At 35.6% G+C, this 19,900-nt stretch overlaps 1 protein-coding gene and 2 non-coding genes across 3 annotated transcripts; 2 read left to right on the top strand and 1 right to left on the bottom strand.

Annotated features, from left to right (window-relative positions):
• Nucleotides 1–707: 707 nt before the first annotated feature.
• Nucleotides 708–2,656, top strand: LOC112087246. The gene is made up of 8 exons (XM_024157277.1): nt 708–728; nt 846–941; nt 1,431–1,572; nt 1,693–1,789; nt 1,874–1,998; nt 2,240–2,253; nt 2,343–2,375; nt 2,510–2,656. The coding sequence occupies exons 1-8, from the start codon at nt 708–710 to the stop codon at nt 2,654–2,656; spliced, it is 675 nt and encodes a 224-aa protein (XP_024013045.1).
• A 12,533-nt stretch (nt 2,657–15,189) lies between these two features.
• LOC112087376 lies at nt 15,190–15,297 on the top strand. Its single transcript, XR_002900060.1, has one exon. It is a non-coding gene; the product is annotated as a small nucleolar RNA R71 (small nucleolar RNA).
• A 4,173-nt stretch (nt 15,298–19,470) lies between these two features.
• On the bottom strand, nt 19,471–19,577 carry LOC112087367. Its single transcript, XR_002900050.1, has one exon. It is a non-coding gene; the product is annotated as a small nucleolar RNA R71 (small nucleolar RNA).
• Nucleotides 19,578–19,900: the final 323 nt, after the last annotated feature.

Below are 19,900 nucleotides of genomic sequence, written 5' to 3'. Positions count from 1 at the left end.
TTCCTTTCTTAGGTGGTTAGCCTTGAAAGTTTATTTTGGGTTTATCGGATTCAGTCTATAGGATTCGACGCAGCCTTCCTTACATCTTGTTTTCAATTTCGTTCAAAGTAGTTTAGGGGCAACAGGATTTTCGAGATCAAGTCTCACGCCTGTTCATCCTTGACCCGCGAGATCAACACTTGGTGTTTTCATTCCTTGATCAGTTTCCGTTTCTCGCGAGTTGGGCCTAAGGATTTTCGAGGCAACCCCTCACCCCTTAGCATCTCTCCGATCAAACCGATCTGGCCGAGTTTATCAACCCCTACCAAACGAGCAAGTGCAATTTCCTTGGGAGGATCGTATCAACTAATCTACATCTATAGTATATTCATTTTATTTTACTTTCCATTTCAAAAGTTTTGCGGTGTTACACTCTTCAAATTCAAATATTAGTTTTTCCTCCACTAAAAATCACACAAAGATTTAACCTAACTATACGCATTGGTACCTTTACATCCCGTATATATAGAGGATTTCCTTGCCATTCACTTACCACGTCAAACAAAACTTATTTCCTATAGCTTCACTTTCTTCTTATAGGAAATACTAAAATAATGGCCTCCTTTACCAACCTCAGTGCACTAAAACCTTTCAAAACTCAATGGAGAGTTGGTGTTAAGATTCTTAAGCTGTGGAAGTAGTTCTTGAATGGTGTTCAAACTCTTGAAATGGTCGTCGTGGATGGGAAGGTATTCTGAGTTACTACGTTTATATATTATTTTAAACTTTTGATAAATTATAGTATAAGTAAACCAATTAGTTAAAATTATCTACATCTTACGCTGTATTTTTATCTTTACTTGCAGAATCAAACAATGCACATGTCTGTGAAGAAAGAGTTCATAAGGAAATATGAGAATTTGTTGGAAGAAGATATGATCAAAATCTTTACCAACTTTCAAGTCACACATGATGGGGGATACTCTGGACAATATCTCATGTGTACAAGCAGAGTCGTGCCTCCCTTAATGAAAAAAAGGCATTGGCCTTATGCCACATCTATAATTTCAGTTTTTAGATTACATATCAATAATAATATTAGTTAAGTTAGTGAAAGATTTGTTGTTAGAGTCTTGTAATAATAATTTTAACTTTCAAATCATAATTTATCTATCATCTTTTTACTATAATCTAATAAATTTTATTTTATTTATCTACATATTATCTGTTATTCTATCATTTAATATGTTTTAATAAGTACTTGATATTTTAACATATTTTTAAATGATAAACTCATTAAAATGTTTCATATATTTATTTTATATATAATTTTACATTTTAGTAATATAGTTTTACAGTTTGATTTATTTTTAATTCTATAATTTATAAAAATTATACACTTATAAAAGATCACAATTTTCTAAATTGTCTTAGGCCTCTAAATGTGTTAGCACGGCACTGTTTACAAGATCCAGTTCGCCTCTACTACGTCTGTGAAACCAGCTGAAGAATTGGATCCAACTGTCTTAGGTTTGAAATTTGTTAGTTTCACTAACATTCATGATGGCAAACTCAGTCCAGACTTCTTGATAGGTATACGTTTATCTATCTATGTATATATATATATATATATATATTATAAATAGGTATATATGTGTTTTTATTATATCATTATATCTAATCGATCTACTTCATAAAAATGAATATTTACAGCTGTCGTTGGTCAGATCGTTAGTATTGGAAAAGTTGAAATATTGAACGTGAACAAGAAACAAACAAAACGTCTTACCATGACCCTAAGTGACGCAAGGTATAAATTATTTTTATTGTTTATAAGGATTATCTCATATTAAATTTTGACACCACTTATAGCGATGTATATTTTTGCATGTAGTGATATCCGTTTGAATTGTGTTCTATGTGGTAACTACGCTGAGAACCTTGAAAGTGTTGCTACTAATTCAGCTGACGCTGTCATTGTGTTTGTGTTGCGGTTTGGAAAGTTGCATCTATACCAAGGTATCACCGCGCGAAGTTGTAATCGTACATCCAAATCAAAACTCTTTGTCTATTGGTTTAATACATAGATGTCAAATACTCAGGTAACTAGAGTATTGGCAATTGTTATAGCTCTTCTATTGTCATGACTGATCCCGATCTACCAGAGATCAAGTCATTCAAAGAAAGGTATAATCTATATTTTCAATATATTATTAGGTGTTGTATAAATCTACAATAATATCTGTATTCTATTTTGCAGTTGACCAACTGATGGTTTAACACTTTCTTACACTCATCCTAATCAATTGACTATTGTCAATTCTGTCTCTGTACGTGATGATTTTTTTCTCCATCCTCCTCAGAGAACTATAAGTGAGATAACCGCTGCCTTCGAGGTAATTTATTTATATTTATTAACACAGTTTTACAAATGCATTATTACAGTTTCTAATAGTTATTAACACAGTTTTACAAATGTGTTATTAACACAATGATTGTAAAACTGTTTTTTGATGATGTATCTATATAGGTTGCAAAATGTGTAACAACAATCATGTCTATTGACACTGAATTTGGATGGTTCTACATGTCATGTAATGCATGTGCCAAAAACGTTCTTCCACGTGACATGGATGAGATGAGGGAGCTGTATCCGGGCAGACTTTTTCCTAAATAATTGTGGAGTGTGGTAAGTAAAAAGAAGACGTTGAGCAAGTAGTTCCAGCGTAAGTATATCTCTTATTTTGCCTAACAATACAGTGACTACATTATATTGCACTCTATTGTATATTCACATGTTTTAAATATGTTAATATAAATATTCAAGTTCATATTAACTTTTCGAGTAATGGATAATACTGGTGAAACAAAGTTCTTGATATTTGATAAGCTTGCTACGGAGGTTGTCAACCACACAGCCGCCCAACTAACACAGTCTGTTGATGAGGTCTTCTTGAATTATGAAATATTAAATTGAATATTATTGTGTTAATTATTATTTATTTATCAGTTATTCATGAAACAGATTCAGGATCCTGATGTCCTACCTCTACCATTGAGTATCATATGTGGGAAAACCTATTTGTTCAAGATATCCATTGAGAGTTCGAACATTGTTTAAACAGTGATGTTTATAAAGTTTCCAAAATTGTTACTCAAAGTGATATGGTTAAAGAGTTTTCTAAATTTTTGCATCATTGATATGCTACAGTGATACAATTTGGTCATTACCAAATTACTTTCTTACTTATACAATGATAGTTTTATTTATATAGTTATCTATATATATGTGAACAAAATACACCTGAAGTTAAAACAGAGGAAAAAGCGTCTCACCTTATTGACGATAAGGTTAGTTATATATATATTGGGTTGATATCTCAAAATTGTATTTTTATAAAGAAATTCTAAAAATATCAAAGTCATACTTATATGCTAGATTCCGAAGATGTTGCTTGATAGTAGTGATGAGGAAAACACACTCACATCAAAACGTAAGAGTCCTGACAAGATCGAGGTGGAGAAAATTGAGGATGATCATTCAGCTGTCAATAAAACTTGCAAAAACCAACTGAAGCCTTATGATATTAAGAAACCTACTGTTCTTAAGCAAGTGAAGAAAGAGAGGCATGATGGTTGAATTTTGAATCCATTTAGATTATGAATACGGACCTTTGTTTTAGTTTTCTTAATTGTTGGTCATTTAACTTTGGAATAATAATCGGATGTGTGCATCATCCGGTTGGTTTTCTTTTCATTATTTCGTTTGAATTATTTATTTTTTGTTAGCTATCTATGGATTAATAAAAACAACATATTTTCATATTTATCATTTCAATTTAATTATTTATTGCAGTTTGTGCTATGAATTATGATTGTTTATAAAAATTAAATTATTAAGTATTGACTGAACAACAAATAATGTAATAAAATAAAAAATTATCAAAATATATTCCCCATTTCGTGTTGATGTATATCATGTCGTTTTTGTTTACTACCTACATATGTTGTTAAAGAATTGTAGATGTTGAATACATATAATTGATTAAAGAATATAGCATTTGGGATCTGGTAGAGTTATTAGGATAAATATTTTGTAAATAAAGATCTTTATTGATATGTAAACTTAATAGAGATTTTATATTTGTACATAATATAACATATGAATCAATTGTTAACCATTATTGATATTGAATATTTTAGAAATTGATATACTCTAAAAATTTGAAATTACTTCATATTATTTTTATTCTATAAGAAAACATTATAGCAAAATTCCTTTATTGTTTTGACATGTTCAGGCAATTTGCAGAGAACTTCTCCTTTGAAGCAGTTAACATTCTCCGTCTTTTCCCCTTTATGTATTTCTATATTCTTTCAAACCTATGATATTCAGCCAGTATCATTTTCTATTTGAAATTTAAGGAAGAATCTATTTAATAACAGACACTAATATTTTGAAGTAATACAAGTGAAGTTGTTATACAACTATTCAAATCGTTTAGATTGAACATGCTAAAAATTAAATTCTTTGGAATTTAGCTCAATATTAAAAGTTTGATATATTTACAGAATCTCAACCAGAATACATATATGCCGTTCGTAAAAGTTGGTTTCATTTTAGGAAGTAATCCATAAGTATAGAGGATCTCTGTTACTATAATTATTTATAATATTACCTTCTTATATATTACATATCTTTGTCTTTAACGTAAACAAGATTCCAAATTTTGGTTTGATTCATAATCTTTCGGTTACCTAATATCTATCATATTTGTTAGGAAAATATCGATGAAATCCTAACACATTAAATCCTTTCATATGCATATATATATATATATGGTTGTCCCTAGTGAACACTTTTCAGTCCATGCAACTGTAGCAGATATCCGTCTTTTGAAACTATCTTTCTCTGCATTTTTTCGTTTATTTATATCCCCCGGACTCTTAATACTGAGGCAGATGCTATTGCGAAAGAAGCTCTTCGAGCTCTCTTGAACGTTGTTGCTTGATTTATTGAAGTTTAAAGTCTAACAAAAAAATGCATATATATATATATGGTTATACTGTATTAAGACACAATCATTCATAACAATCAAACTATAAAAAAACTATAGACAAAAAAATGACTCTTCTTATTGACAAAATTCATAATCTTAATTAGTCTACAACAGAATGGACTGTTCGACTTAAACTACTTAAGAAGTGGAAGCAATATACTAGACATCAAGAGACTACTCTTGATATGAATATGAATAGATATCAAAGTAAAAATAATGATATCTATAAAATATTTTACTTAAATTTTTTTATTCTGATTGCCTACTAATTGGTTTTCATTTTCACTTTCAAGGTAATAAGATCCAGGTCAGAGTAACAAAGAAATTCATTAGGAAGTATGACTGTTTACTGATTGAGGGATCATAGTTTGAGATCAAAGATTTTGCTGTAATTCGAACACAATGTGGAAAAAAACGTTCGACCATACAAAAAAATGATTCAGTTCATCATCTCTACAATGTTTCAACCACTTAACTACTGTGAGTGTATGTATCTTTAATATGTTATCATGTTTTTTTAATTCGAAATTATATACAACAACTACTAATTATCTCCATTGTTTATTATAAATATATGTAGTTAGAAGAACAAGTTTCAATGGTAAGAGGTGCAGCCTATATTATTAGTTTTTAGAGGTACTTCTCATTCTCTTGCTTTTTAAAAAATTACAGTTGATGAATTAACTAAATTAATGGAATTTGATGTTATTTGCTATTAACAATATATTTGTTATACTGTGCAAGTTTAGCAATAAGACAACTGATGCATCATGAATAAGAAATTTTTGTATTCTCATTTAGCTGAGAGTCATAGCGAATTATATAATTTGTTAGCAGTTAGGTTTATTTGTTTTATTTAAGATCTGTTTGTTTCATCCAGCTTAATAATAATATGTTTAGATATACTTTACATTTATCAAATAATTCAGACCTGAAGTTATTAAATATTCAGGCAAATATTCAGTTACTTTTCCTCATTGAATTTTTCAAATCTGCACATTTGTAAATTCGAATACAGAGCATAGAAAAATAATACTTACATGGAAAGACGTTCGAAACTGCAGAGTATAAGCAGAGCATTGTGTGCTGACTTTAATATCTTACCTATATAAAGAACACAATTTTAATTATATATTTACCTATATTTATGTATAATTCAAGAGAGATGCAATTCATATAATGTGCATTGTCTCCACTTGGATTTAGATTATTTTTATTTCCATTTTTGCTAGAATAAACAACTTCACTTATATTCATTATTTGTCATGATAATTATATGACTAAATTGAGATTACCTTAATAGATGCAATTTCATAAAAAGTGCATATTTCTCAGAAACAATGCATTTGATTGACCTGTGCATTTTGCTTTTTCGAAAATGAAATTTTTTAAAAAACTTTTTAAATTCAATAACCCTATTGATTAAACATTCGGTTTCAAAACCCTGTAACATGTAGGGTTTTGTTTTCTTTCCTATATTTATTATATCGTATATCAAAGGATATCTCATCCCCCATTAAACTTCTGCAACTTCTGTTTTCTATAATAGCTCTAATCTCTTTAAAAACAAAAATTCACCTCTTAGGGTAATGGCTACCTATGACTGCATCAACAATTTGCATCTAGATAAAACAAACTGGAGCATCAGAGTTAAGGTACTGAAGAAATGAATCGGCCAGGGAACTCCTAATCATGATTCCTTACAAATGATGCTCATGGATGAAGAGGTTTGTTAACTCAAATTTGTCCGTTATGTTAATAATATGTAATTTTGGATTTATTATAATTTTAATTTTGAAACATTTAATTTATTATCTTCAGGGTGATATGATTCAAGCATATCTGTATCATGCCGGTCTGATCAAAGTATATGGTAGAGTGATGCGAGTTGTAAACGGGGTTTGTTGTTTTCCTTTTACTAAGCTTCAGGTTTTAAATTTATAACCCCTAAATGTCTGCAAGTGCACAGATGTGCGCTGTAGTACTTAGGGTATCGATCCACAGAAACTTAGTTGTTTCAGTACGAATTCACTGCAACGCTTAAATCAGATTAGAACTAAACGGTTTGGATTTTGGTTTTGGGTTTTGGTTGTCACTAAATCTAAACTAGAAAGCTAAACAAGTAAAAGCAATTGAAAGTGAAAGCAAATAAAAGCAAGTAAGAATCGATTAAACAAAAGCGAATGAAGGAAACTAAATGGCGATTAAACTAGGCGATTGAAAGCAAAGAACAAGCAAATGAAAAGCAAACTAAATTGAAGGTTGTAAGCAATGAAAGACAAACGTTGGGGCTCAAGGGGTTTCGCAGGGGTTCATGGACTAGGCTATATCGATTTTAAGCATATGATAAAGGTAATCAACTACGTATGTTCTAGAACTCGAGGCACGGAAGTATGAATAGTCTACTTTCGCAGCACTAAACAACTATCTCTGGCAACCCTAATCAGTAGGTTTCCACTTTGATTTTGGAAGGGAGAAGATGCAATAGCAGAACAAGACTCATCAATATTCACAACTCAACTACAGGTAGGTTTCCACTCCTACAGAAGAATTGCTCGTTTCACCCTAGTTCAGACAATCAATGAAAGCTTTCGCAACATATCATATCAGATCGGCTTCTAAGTGGCCAGCAAAGAATCACGCAGTAAGATTAAAGGCAAACGAAGAACATCTAGAAGATTATAAATCCTAAATCTATCGATTCATAAGCAAAGACACATGAAATTCCCTTTGAAAAATCCCTTTAAACCCAACTGGGTAACTACTCAAACATATTGTAAACAATCATCACAGAGTATTGAAAGTTGCAGGAAATTAAAGAACAGAAGGGAGAAGAACGAAGAACGGAAGCGACGACGGAGGCGCGATGATGCTCTCCTCGGCGGCTCCTCCTTCAAAGGCGGCGGCTCCTCTAGGGTTTCTCACGAAATCCCTCTCTCTCTCTCTCTAAGTTGTCTAAGTTTCGGTTTTCTATTGGTCTCCCTCCTTTAGAATGACCTAAAGGGGGTATTTATAGCTTCTGAGGTGGTTCTGGACACTTAGGGCTTCAAAAATAACGAAAGGAATTGATCTGGGCTTTAATTAAGTCGTCGGGAAAGTGAACGACCAAAGTCCGCAGTCGCGGTGGCTCTACCCGCGGGAAAATGGGTGTTTGCCGCGGTCCCGGCACCTGCTCTCCTTCGGAACTGCATTTTCTGTCATTCTTGCATCGGGATTATCTGAAGATCTAACCGTTGGATTGTCTCCAAACCAAGTGCATTAGAAAGCTGGTTGGATTCTCTATGTTGTCTCAAATTTTGGGGGTGATCAGACGGTGAGAAGGTCTTCATCGCTTGTCATACTTATGACGGTCTGCATTTATCCAAAATTGCTCATTTGTTCCAAATTGCATATCTTTTGCCCAAATTTCCTGTAAAGTCTTTTGAAACTCTAAAACATTGAAAAAACTTTAAAAACATTGAAAACAGAGTTAAAACACCTGCATAAGATACAATTATGATCTATAAAAGTGGTCAAAATACGGTGTTATCAACTCCACCAGACTTACCTTTTTGTTTGTCCTCAAACAAACTTAAGTCAGGAAAGAAATTTTTGAAAATCGCAGGAACTAAACAATATCTCAGTGACCGTCCTTCTAAACCATAACTTATCGTGAAACATCTATTTGGATCTAGTCTAGAAAATTCTCACTAAAGTACAAGCAAACTAGTCCGTTAATCTGTCATGTGAAAATCTACACACTTAGATCTAACTTCCAGTCAACTAGCTCTCTACATTCATTAAGTGTAGTAGTGAATTCTCATCAAAGACATTATTCAGGGTAGACGACGTTTGGTATTAAAAGCTATTTAAGTGGTGGAGTTTAAGTGTTTAGGGTTACCTGAAGAATATGGAGGATGCAAGATATTATGCAAAACCGCAAGAGAGAGAAGGACCTGTTGATGACCGCAGATTTTCAGTCACTTCTCCTTTGCCAAATGTTGCTGCATAATCTTTCCCCTTTGTTGTAAACAGCTGTTCCCCCAGACTTAGATCTTTTCCGGAAATCATAAAGATAATCTCCAAAACTCTATATAATCGAACTCAAGCTTGCCTCAAGTATAAAATTCAATCCTCCTAGACTCTCTAAGGTTTTAAATTTCCTCTCCCTTCATATTTTTTTTTTCTTTTTCGGATTTTTTTTTTTTTTTAGAGAGGAAATAACATAAAAGAGAGAGTGTAAGGGACGAAATTGTACCAAGATTTTGAATTTTTTCCAAGGCAAACTGAATTATCTCCTTTTGTTGAATCATTCCAATGAAATCGCAGGTCTCCGTCTTCAGTGACTGAAAACCGCGTTGATCCTCTTTCTCTCCGACGTTTTTGCACATATCTGCATATAGGACAATGAAAAACAAGAATGCATGTGGTTTGAAAGAGGTTAGGTTCGGTGGGGAACTAGCTAAAGATAAACTAGCCATTCAGGATCAACAAAGAGTGGTAAAAGGATAAAGGAGTCCTGAATGTATGATTCGTTTCCCTAATCTAACGCTTTAATGAGAAAATTAAGTCAAAATTAAGTCCATATAAAATGAGCTAGTATATCCTGTCAGAAAGAATCTCCATGAATAGAAGTCCTCTGGTGGGATTTCGTAATGCAAGTACTTAGCTACCGCCTAGTCTAGGCCTAAATCACAAATAGAGCAAAAAACGAGAAAATAGCGTAGAAGCACACTGGTCTAATTCATCATAGTAATGTTTATTGTGTTCCTGGTTTGAAAACTTTTGAAAAAACATTTTGAAAACGATTTTTGAAATTTTTTTTTTATTTTTTATTTTTTTTTTTTTATGAAAAACATTTTGAAGAAAATTTTATGTGTCCAAAACAAACTCAAAACAAATCAAATTTCATTAATAACGGATGAACATCCTCCTCCAGACTTATTTCACTGTCCTCAGTGTGATAAATCTTGGAAAGAATGGTAAAGAAAATAGAAAAGTTGAAATGTTTAAGTGAACTTATCGTGCTGGAGAGTGCTGCTCGTCTTTTTTATTTATTCTTCCTTACTGAAAACCTGAAATTAAATGAAACAGAAACAAAGCAATGGAAATAGAAAATAAAGGTCAAAGGGAAATAGATAAAATACCAAGTGGGTTGCCTCCCACTAAGCGCTTGTTTCAAGTCGTTAGCTTGACATTGTTGCTTGATCAGACTTAACCGGGATCGTGACTCTCCTTGGTCTCATCATTGGCCGATGATGGATCAATCAAAAACATCACTTCTCTCTCGTCTTCTGTTTTTTCAGCCAGATATGGCTTTACACGCTGTCCATTCACTGTAAATGAGTTTCCGTTTCTGTCCCACAGGACAATGGCTCCGTATGGCTTAACTTCCTTTATCGTGAAGGGTCCAGACCATCTTGAACGTAATTTTCCTGGAAAAAGCTTAAGACGAGAATTGAAAAGAAGTACCTTATCGTTAGGAGCAAAAGTTCTATGAATAATCTTCTTATCATGATATGCTTTAGTCTTCTCCTTGTAAATCTTCGAGTTTTCGTAGGCATTGTGTCGGATTTCTTCTAACTCGTGAAGTTGAAGTAGTCTTCTTTCTCCAGCTGTTTTCAGATTCATGTTCATCTCCTTGATAGTCCATTGCGCCTTATACTCGAGTTCTACTGGAAGGTGACATGCTTTCCCGTAAACTAGGTTGAATGGTGTTGTTCCTAATGGTGTCTTGAATGCTGTTCGATACGCCCATAATGCATCGTCAAGCTTTGTAGACCAATCCTTGCGATGTACTGCAGTTGTTTTCTGCAAAATCGACTTGATTTCTCTATTTGAGATCTCCAATTGACCGCTGGTTTGGGGATGGTATGGAGAAGCAACTTTATGTGTAACTCCATTCTTTCTAAGAAGATTCTCGAAAACTCTGTTGATGAAATGTGATCCTCCGTCGCTTATCACAATTCTAGGAACTCCAAAACGCGGGAATATAACAGATTTAAACAGCTTCATGACAACTTTTGCATCATTGGTGGGACTAGCGACTGCTTCAACCCACTTAGAGACGTAGTCTACTGCTACTAAGATGTATTGGTTTCCAAAAGAAGTAGGAAAGGGTCCCATAAAATCTATTCCCCAAACATCGAAAATTTCGACTTCGAGAATAAAATTTTGAGGCATCTCATTCCTTTTGCTTATGATGCCCATCCTTTGGCATTTATCGCATCTCGATATATAAGCTTGAGTATCTTTGAACAAAGTAGACCACCAGAAACCTGCTTGTAAGATTTTTGAAGCAGTTTTGAAGGTTGCGAAATGTCCTGCATAAGACGAGCTATGGCATCCGAATAAAATTCCTTCCATCTCTGCTTCAGCCACGCATCTTCGGAATAACCCATCAGCACATCTCTTATAGAGATAGGGTTCATCCCAAAAATAATGTCTTATGTCCTTCAGAAACTTTTTCTTCCTATACCCGAAAAATTGTGGTGGTTCTACATCAGCTGCTAGGTAGTTTGCTATGTGTCTAAACCATGGGGTGTTGAAAGCATCTGCTCGTCGCATTAGAGGACGTGGTGGTGCGGTATTAGCATTGGTGGGGGTTGTATCTATAGCATAGATGTTTTCTTCTGGCAAACTGTCATTTAAGGGCAATCTTTCTTCAACTCGAATTCATGAAAGATGGTCTGCAACTCCATTATCTGCTCCTTTCCGATCTCGAATTTCGATGTCGAATTCTTGCAGTAGGAGGATCCATCTTATCAACCGAGGTTTAGCGTCTTTCTTAGACATTAGATACTTGATTGCAGCATGATCAGTATGAACTATGACCTTAGATCCTACGAGATAAGAACGGAATTTCTCAAATGCAAATACGACAGCCAGAAGTTTTTTCTCTGTTGTAGCATAATTGCATTGAGCTTCGTCTAGAGTTCTGCTTGCGTAGTAGATTACGTGCAGTTTCTTATCTTTTCGTTGGCCAAGCACTGCTCCGACTGCATAGTCACTTGCATCGCACATGATTTCGAATGGGAGTTCCCAATCAGGTGCTTGCACGACAGGGGCGGAGATAAGGGCTTGTTTGATCTTATGAAACGCGGCTAAGCACTCATCATCGAATTCGAAGTTCGTTTCTTTGCAAAGCAAACGCGTAAGAGGTCTAGCTATTTGAGAAAAATCTTTTATGAATCGCCTATAGAATCCTGCGTGTCCTAAGAAACTACAAATTCCTTTTACGTTTGTGGGTGGTTGTAGGCTGGTCATGACCTCGATTTTAGCTTTGTCAACTTCAATACCTTTTCCGGAAATTCTATGCCCAAGCACGATTCCGTCTTGTACCATGAAGTGACATTTTTCCCAATTTAATACTAAGTGCTTATCTTCACATCTTTGCAGAACTTTACCAAGGTTGCCTAAACATTTTTCAAAAGAAGATCCATAGACAGAGAAATCGTCCATGAATACTTCCATGAAATCTTCAATAAAGTCTGTGAAGATCGACATCATGCACCGCTGGAAGGTAGCAGGTGCATTACACAATCCAAAAGGCATACGTCGGTAAGCAAATGTGCCATATGGACAAGTGAATGTCGTTTTGTCTTGATCCTCCGGTCGAATAGGAATTTGGAAAAATCCGGAGTATCCATCAAGGAAGCAATAGTAAGGGTGATTAGCTAATCTTTCTAGCATTTGATCTATGAATGGAAGTGGAAAATGATCTTTCCTAGTTGCTGCGTTCAGTTTCCGGTAATCGATGCACATACGATATCCAGTTACTGTTCTTGTAGCGATCATTTCATCTTTATCATTTTTAATGACAGTGACTCCTCCTTTCTTTGGAACAACATGAACTGGGCTAACCCAAGTGCTATCTGAGATAGGAAAGATTATTCCAGCTTCTAAAAGTTTCATAATCTCCTTCTTGACAACATCCATGAGATTAGGGTTCAGTCTCCTTTGACTTTCGATTGAGTTTTTAGCGTTATCCTCTAGATTTATCTTGTGCATACAAAGATCTGGAGAGATTCCAGGTATGTCATCAAGTGAATATCCTAAGGATTTTCTATGCTTTCTCAGCTCAGTCAACAGCATTGTGGTTTCTTCTTCCGCCAAACCAGAGTTTATTTTGACAGGATAAGTAGAATTTGGTCCAAGGAAAGCGTACTTAAGTCCGACGGGAAGAGGTTTAAGCTCGACTTTAGGGGCTTTAAGCTCGCTCCAAGGATCATTAATTGCTGCAGCAGTGTCTTTAGGAGGTGTAGGAATGTTTGTTTGGTCCTTAAGATCTAGATAGTGTAGAGGTTGCCTATAAGTTTCGGATTTATCAAGCATACGTGTGCATTCACTTGAAATTTCTTCAAGGAAATTGCGTTCATCTTTTGCTGGTGAAAGCGTGACACTTAAAGGGTCGTCTAGAAGCAGATCTTCATAGACTTCCTCAATAATTCCGTCTAACTCATCAACCCAACAAATTTTGCCATCCAAATTTGGTTTATCGAAACTTTTGTTCATGTCAAACTGCATAACTAGGCCGGCCAGATGAAGGTCGATTTTTCCTTCAGGAACATTGATTATGGCTCCGGCTGTAGATAAGAATGGTCTTCCAAGAATAAGGGGATCCTTAGGTTCTTTTTCTAGTTCTAGAACTACAAAATCGGTTGGTATGGAACATTTTTCGATTTCGACGGGAACATCTACTAAGATACCTACAGGTTGTCTAACAGAACGATCAGCTAATACTAAGGAGATTTTAGTGGGCTTGAAAGTGTGATGTCCTAAACGTTTTGCTACTGAAAGAGGCATCATGTTTATGCTAGAACCTAAATCATAGAGGGCACGCTCAAAAGCTACATCATTGATGGTGCATGAAAGTACAAAGCTTCCAGGATCGTTTTTCTTTTCAAGGATTCGGCTTTGCAGGATAGAACTACATTCATGGGTTATCATCATAACGCCTTCTTCAAGAGTTAAAGAAATTGTTAGAATACCCTTCATGTATTTTCTTAAAGCAGGAATCATAGCACAAGCTTCTACAAAAGGTAATCTCACATTTAATTGATCGATTAGCTCTTTAAGCTTAGCTTTTTCTTTTTCTTTCTTAGGGGCTCTTAAGGCTCTAGGATATGGAGGTTTAGGTTTATAGACACGAGTTGGTGGAGGTGGAATCGGGTCTTCTCCGAGGATTTCCCGGGATGAATCTTCTCTTACTTCTTCTCCATCCTTCTCTCCTACCACTTCTTTTTCAACATCTTCATTCGTGATTCTTTCTTTTTCTTTCTCCTTTTCCTTACCCTTTTCCTCAACTTCGGGATCTTTAGGAAATTCTGGCTCTTTGTAAGCTAATCCACTCCTATGTGTGATAGCTTTCACATGATCGGAGGGATCTGCTTCACTTGAGCTTTCGAAAGAATTTTCACTTAGCTCCTCTTCAGAATTTTCTAACTTTTTAGAATTAGTTTTGACCATTATGTTAAGGAGGGTATCGGAATCCTTCTGCATCTCTTTTAGTTCAGATCTAAGATCACTAATCTCTTGAGACATAGATTTTTCAAGCTCTAGAATCTTTTTGTTTAGGTTTTCAGCTTCAGAAGAGGGAAAACTTGGATAGTAAACATGATTAGATTGAATACCCAAGATTGGTTCGGAAGGTGGTGTCCAACCGGGCTTGGAAGACGTTTTCCCGCGGTCAGGTGGCTCACGACCGCGGTGAAACACGTCTTGGCCGCGGTCAGAACAGCCACGACCGCGGTGAAAGGTTGCTTGGCCGCGGTCAGAACAGCCACGACCGCGGTGATCAGAAACGAATGGAACATCATGAATTTGATATACTTCTGCAGTGTTCATCATCCCTTGATCATAAGAATCCATTTGGTTGTTCCAGCCATCAAAGTTACACGTATTGTGTACCCTATTTGGTTGTTGCAATCCAAGATGACTCATTATGTGACGGAGACACTTTATAACTTCCGAGATCTCTTCTTTCTTCTCAGGAAGTGCAGAATTACCAAAGGTTACTAGATTTCGGATGCTGTTTCCTAAATTTTTAATGAAAACGTGAGCATCTTCTACAGATCTAGTTGTGAAGTCTCCATTACTTGCTATATCAAAAGAGTGTCGCAACTCTGGAGTTATATCGCGATAGAAGATATTTAGCAGGTATTCATCGGCATATCCATGGTGTGGACAATCTCTTTGGTATTCCCTAAATCTTTCCCAAGTATCTAAAAGATCTTCATCTTCTTTTTGTTTAAAAGTTCTTATCTTCTTTCTTAAGAGATTTGTACGATTTCTAGTGTAAAAACGATTTAGGAAAGCAGTTCTACACGCTGCCCACGTTTTTAGTGAAGCAGATAGCAAAGATTTTAGCCATTTGCTGGCTTATCTCTAAGAGAGAATGGGAAAAGACTACACTTGTGGTAATCCCCATTTGCTGTAATGAATGCACATAATATTTCGAACGTCTCGATATGGTCTATCGGGTTTTCGAATGAATAACCAGAGAATTGATTTTGTTGAACTAAATGGATATGGGGTACCTTAATTTCGGTTTTGCCATCCTCAGGTAAGGCTGGTTGAATAGCTCTTCGATCTCCCATTAACTTTTCGAGTGAATCAAAACTTCCAATCAGTTCATCATCATCTTTGTGTTTGACCGATCCGATTAGCTCATTGTCATCATAAATCGGTTCTTCAAACTCATCATCAGTCAGGTCATCGTCGCTTGGATCACCATCCACACGATATGGTGGATCACCAAGAGTTCCGGGAACATGTTCCCGGTCTCTCATCTCAGAGAAACCTGAAAAATTCAAAAGAAAAAGTAAAAATAAACAAGTGTTCTAATGGATTTAAGCTGGGATTCGCAACGAAACAAATTTAAGTCCCCGGCAGCGGCGCCAAAAACTTGATGCGAGTTGTAAACGGGGTTTGTTGTTTTCGTTTTACTAAGCTTCAGGTTTTAAATTTATAATCCCTAAATGTCTGCAAGTGCACAGATGTGCGCTGTAGTACTTAGGGCATCGATCCACAGAGACTTAGTTGTTTCAGTACGAATTCACTGCAACGCTTAAATCAGATTAGAACTAAACGGTTTGGATTTTGGTTTTGGGTTTTGGTTGTCACTAAATCTAAACTAGAAAGCTAAACAAGTAAAAGCAATTGAAAGTGAAAGCAAATAAAAGCAAGTAAGAATCGATTAAACAAAAGCGAATGAAGGCAACTAAATGGCGATTAAACTAGGCGATTGAAAGCAAAGAACAAGCAAATGAAAAGCAAACTAAATTGAAGGTTGTAAGCAATGAAAGACAAACGTTGGGGCTCAAGGGGTTTCGCAGGGGTTCATGGACTAGGCTATATCGATTTTAAGCATATGATAAAGTTAATCAACTACGTATGTTCTAGAACTCGAGGCACGGAAGTATGAATAGTCTACTTTCGCAGCACTAAACAACTATCTCTCGCAACCCTAATCAGTAGGTTTCCACTCTGATTCTGGAAGGGAGAAGATGCAATAGCAGAACAAGACTCATCAATATTCACAACTCAACTACAGGTAGGTTTCCACTCCTATAGAAGAATTGCTCGTTTCACCCTAGTTCAGACAATCAATGAAAGCTTTCGCAACATATCATATCAGATCGGCTTCTAAGTGGCCAACAAAGAATCACACAGTAAGATTAAAGGCAAACGAAGAACATCTAGAAGATTATAAATCCTAAATCTATCGATTCATAAGCAAAGACACATGAAATTCCCTTTGAAAAATCCCTTTAAACCCAACTGGGTAACTACTCAAACATATTGTAAACAATCATCACAGAGTATTGAAAGTTGCAGGAAATTAAAGAACAGAAGGGAGAAGAACGAAGAACGGAAGCGACGACGGAGGCGCGATGATGCTCTCCTCGGCGACTCCTCCTTCAAAGGAGGCGGCTCCTCTAGGGTTTCTCATGAAATCCTTCTCTCTCTCTCTAAGTTGTCTAAGTTTCGGTTCTCTATTGGTCTCCCTCCTTTAGAATGACCTAAAGGGGGTATTTATAGCTTCTGAGGTGGTTCTGGACACTTAGGGCTTCAAAAATAACGAAAGGAATTGATCTAAGCTTTAATTAAGTCGTCGGGAAAGTGAACGACCAAAGTCCGCAGTCGCGGTGGCTCTACCCGCGGGAAAATGGGTGTTTGCCGCGGTCCCGGCACCTGCTCTCCTTCGGAACTGCATTTTCTGTCATTCTTGCATCGGGATTATCTGAAGATCTAACCGTTGGATTGTCTCCAAACCAAGTGCATTAGAAATCTGGTTGGATCCGCTATGTTGTCTCAAATTTTGGGGGTGATCAGACGGTGAGAAGGTCTTCATCGCTTGTCATACTTCTGACGGTCTGCATTTATCTAAAATTGCTCATTTGTTCCAAATTGCATATCTTTTGCCCAAATTTCCTGTAAAGTCTTTTGAAACTCTAAAACATTGAAAACACTTTAAAAACAATGAAAACAGAGTTAAAACACCTGCATAAGATACAATTATGATCCATAAAAGTGGTCAAAATACGGTGTTATCATAGAGAAATTCATGAAGGTGATTGGAAGAGTATAAGATTTTTGTGGTCTTTGAGAATCCATTGACAGAACCGAATTCTCTAATTGGTTGGTCTATATCAATTTATGTGAAAATACGATCATAACTGATACCGAACCAAAGCAAGTGGAATGTGGAAAGGGCTTCTACTCTTTCTCATAAATTCTTAAAGGAAAAACCGATACTGAGTTCCCTATTGGTAAACATATTTAACTTTCATTTTAATTTTTTAATTTATTAAAATAGTAGTATAATATTTAGGTTGCCTATAGAATTTATTATGTTTTTTCGTTTTATTTAAACAGATCTATTGGGGTTTGTTTTTGGAACTGAAGAACTAAAGATTGTAAAAGATGATACTTGCCCAAATAGGCCAAACAAAATGACTACTTCTATCACTTTCACTTTGAAAGATCACAAGTAAGCCTTGTTTTAGATGTTGGTTTTATATGTTGAAATATATTTAGTATTATTTTCAAAGACTGCATATTTTTCGTGTAGTGATATGCATATTTAGTGTACTGCCTTAGGACAATTAGCTGTTGATTTCAATAACAAAATATGAGATGTCTGACAAATACCTTCTTTGTGTCTTCTAACTGATTGGAGTATCTAAAATGAACGAGGTTTGTTTTTCAATAAAACTCTCGATATATTATTTTGAATCTGTTGTCATATTAATAAGAACCATTAATCCTTTGTGGGTTCTGTCTATCTCAAAAGCAAAGGCGGGATAACAAGATTTAAATTCCACCCTGAGTTAGAAGGAGCTGAATCCTTTTGTAAAGTGTAATAATTATTTGTTCATCAATTGATCTTATTTTCTACTTTTTTTACAGAAATCATAATTGTTTATTTTTTTATAAATGTAATTTTCCTTAATATGTTCTGGAAGAATGAGAAGAAATCAAAGAATTCCAAAGGCGTACTGAAGAATGATGGTGAGGCAAGTTCATCTTCGAAGAAGCAGAAGACGTGAAGTCGCCAATTTACTTTTCTCTTTGTAATGGCTGCTTATCTAGATACTAAACCTCAAGATTTTCGAGTTCTGCTGGAGATTTTCTAACTCCTCTTTTTATATTTGCTTTCTTTGCTCACAGGTGCATGAAAACTATGAGAAATCCTGACCAAATCGTATTGCCCTTAGACGAGATTGACAAACACAAAAGAGCACATAGGAAACTCAGACGAAGAACGCTCAAGATGGCCAATCCTAATGCCCATCGGGAAGATCTTTTAAACCGTGATCAGGAGGATCACATTGGAGATGATGACCGTGATTCAGTTCATGGTGATGACCTAGATGCTGCCCATGAAGAAGATGGACAGCCACAACTCGATGAAGAGGGAAACCGAGTCCCTCTAAATCCTGCTCAAGTCGCTGATAATCAAAGGAGACAAGACCAGACCGATGTTGAAGGAAGAAGGAACGATGAAAACATTGTTCCACCAGTTGTTAGAGAAGCCAATCGACCAATACAGCTTGCCAATCCTGCGAGAAGTCAGCCTCGGAATAGACTCATTGCCGATTTGATGCACCTCACCAACACTTTCAAAAACAATCAGCTATTCAAATTTCTGTTCCAAGAGAAAATCATGAGATAAAACCTCAGATTGTCTCTTTGGTGAAGCAGAACCAATTTCATGGAATCTCTACTGAGCATCCAATGGACCACATTGATCTATTTGAAGAAATTTGTGGAATGGTGAGAACAACTCCAGAAACTGTGGACTATGTGAAGTGTAAGCTTTTTCCTTTCTCTCTAAGTGATAAAGCTTTTAGATGGTTGAAATCTATGCCATCTGGTTCTATTACTTCATGGGAAGAATGCAAGTCAGCTTTCCTGAACCACTTCTACACCAAGTCAAGATTGAACCAGCTGAGATATAAGATACAAAGTTTCCAACAGGGCCCAATAGAATCATTCTATGAAGCCTGAGAGCGATTCAAGGAGTATGAGAGATACTGCCCCTCATCATGATTTCTCTGGAGCAAACCTGCTAAGCACCTTCTACAGAGGACATCAGCAGAAGTATCAACTTTCTCTTGACACTGCCAGCAATGGAGATTTCAGTTAAAAAACCATACCACAAGGGAGAGCACTCATAAAAAATTTAGCTGTAGCCAACAGCAACAATAACCCTGAGTATGACAGATCAAAGAAGACTATTACTAGTCATGAATCAAGGGAGATTGCTGAGCTAAAAAGCATGGTAAGTCAACTTCTTTAGTCTCAAAACAAGAATATACATGCTTGTGAAACTGCTGTAGGAAATGAAGAAGATGGAAGATATGAAGAAGATGGCA

This window comes from Eutrema salsugineum, unplaced genomic scaffold (assembly GCF_000478725.1).
Source record: "Eutrema salsugineum unplaced genomic scaffold, Eutsalg1_0 scaffold_18, whole genome shotgun sequence".
NCBI lineage: Eukaryota > Viridiplantae > Streptophyta > Magnoliopsida > Brassicales > Brassicaceae > Eutrema > Eutrema salsugineum.
This window is presented reverse-complemented; position numbering and strand designations above follow the sequence as displayed.

Coding starts and splice junctions, on each gene's coding strand:
- LOC112087246 (XM_024157277.1), top strand. CDS start 708: ATGGTCGTCGTGGATGGGAAG. Junction 1,573..1,692: donor CAGTCCAGACTTCTTGATAG/GTATACGTTTAT, acceptor GAATATTTACAG/CTGTCGTTGGTCAGATCGTT. Junction 2,376..2,509: donor AGATAACCGCTGCCTTCGAG/GTAATTTATTTA, acceptor GTATCTATATAG/GTTGCAAAATGTGTAACAAC.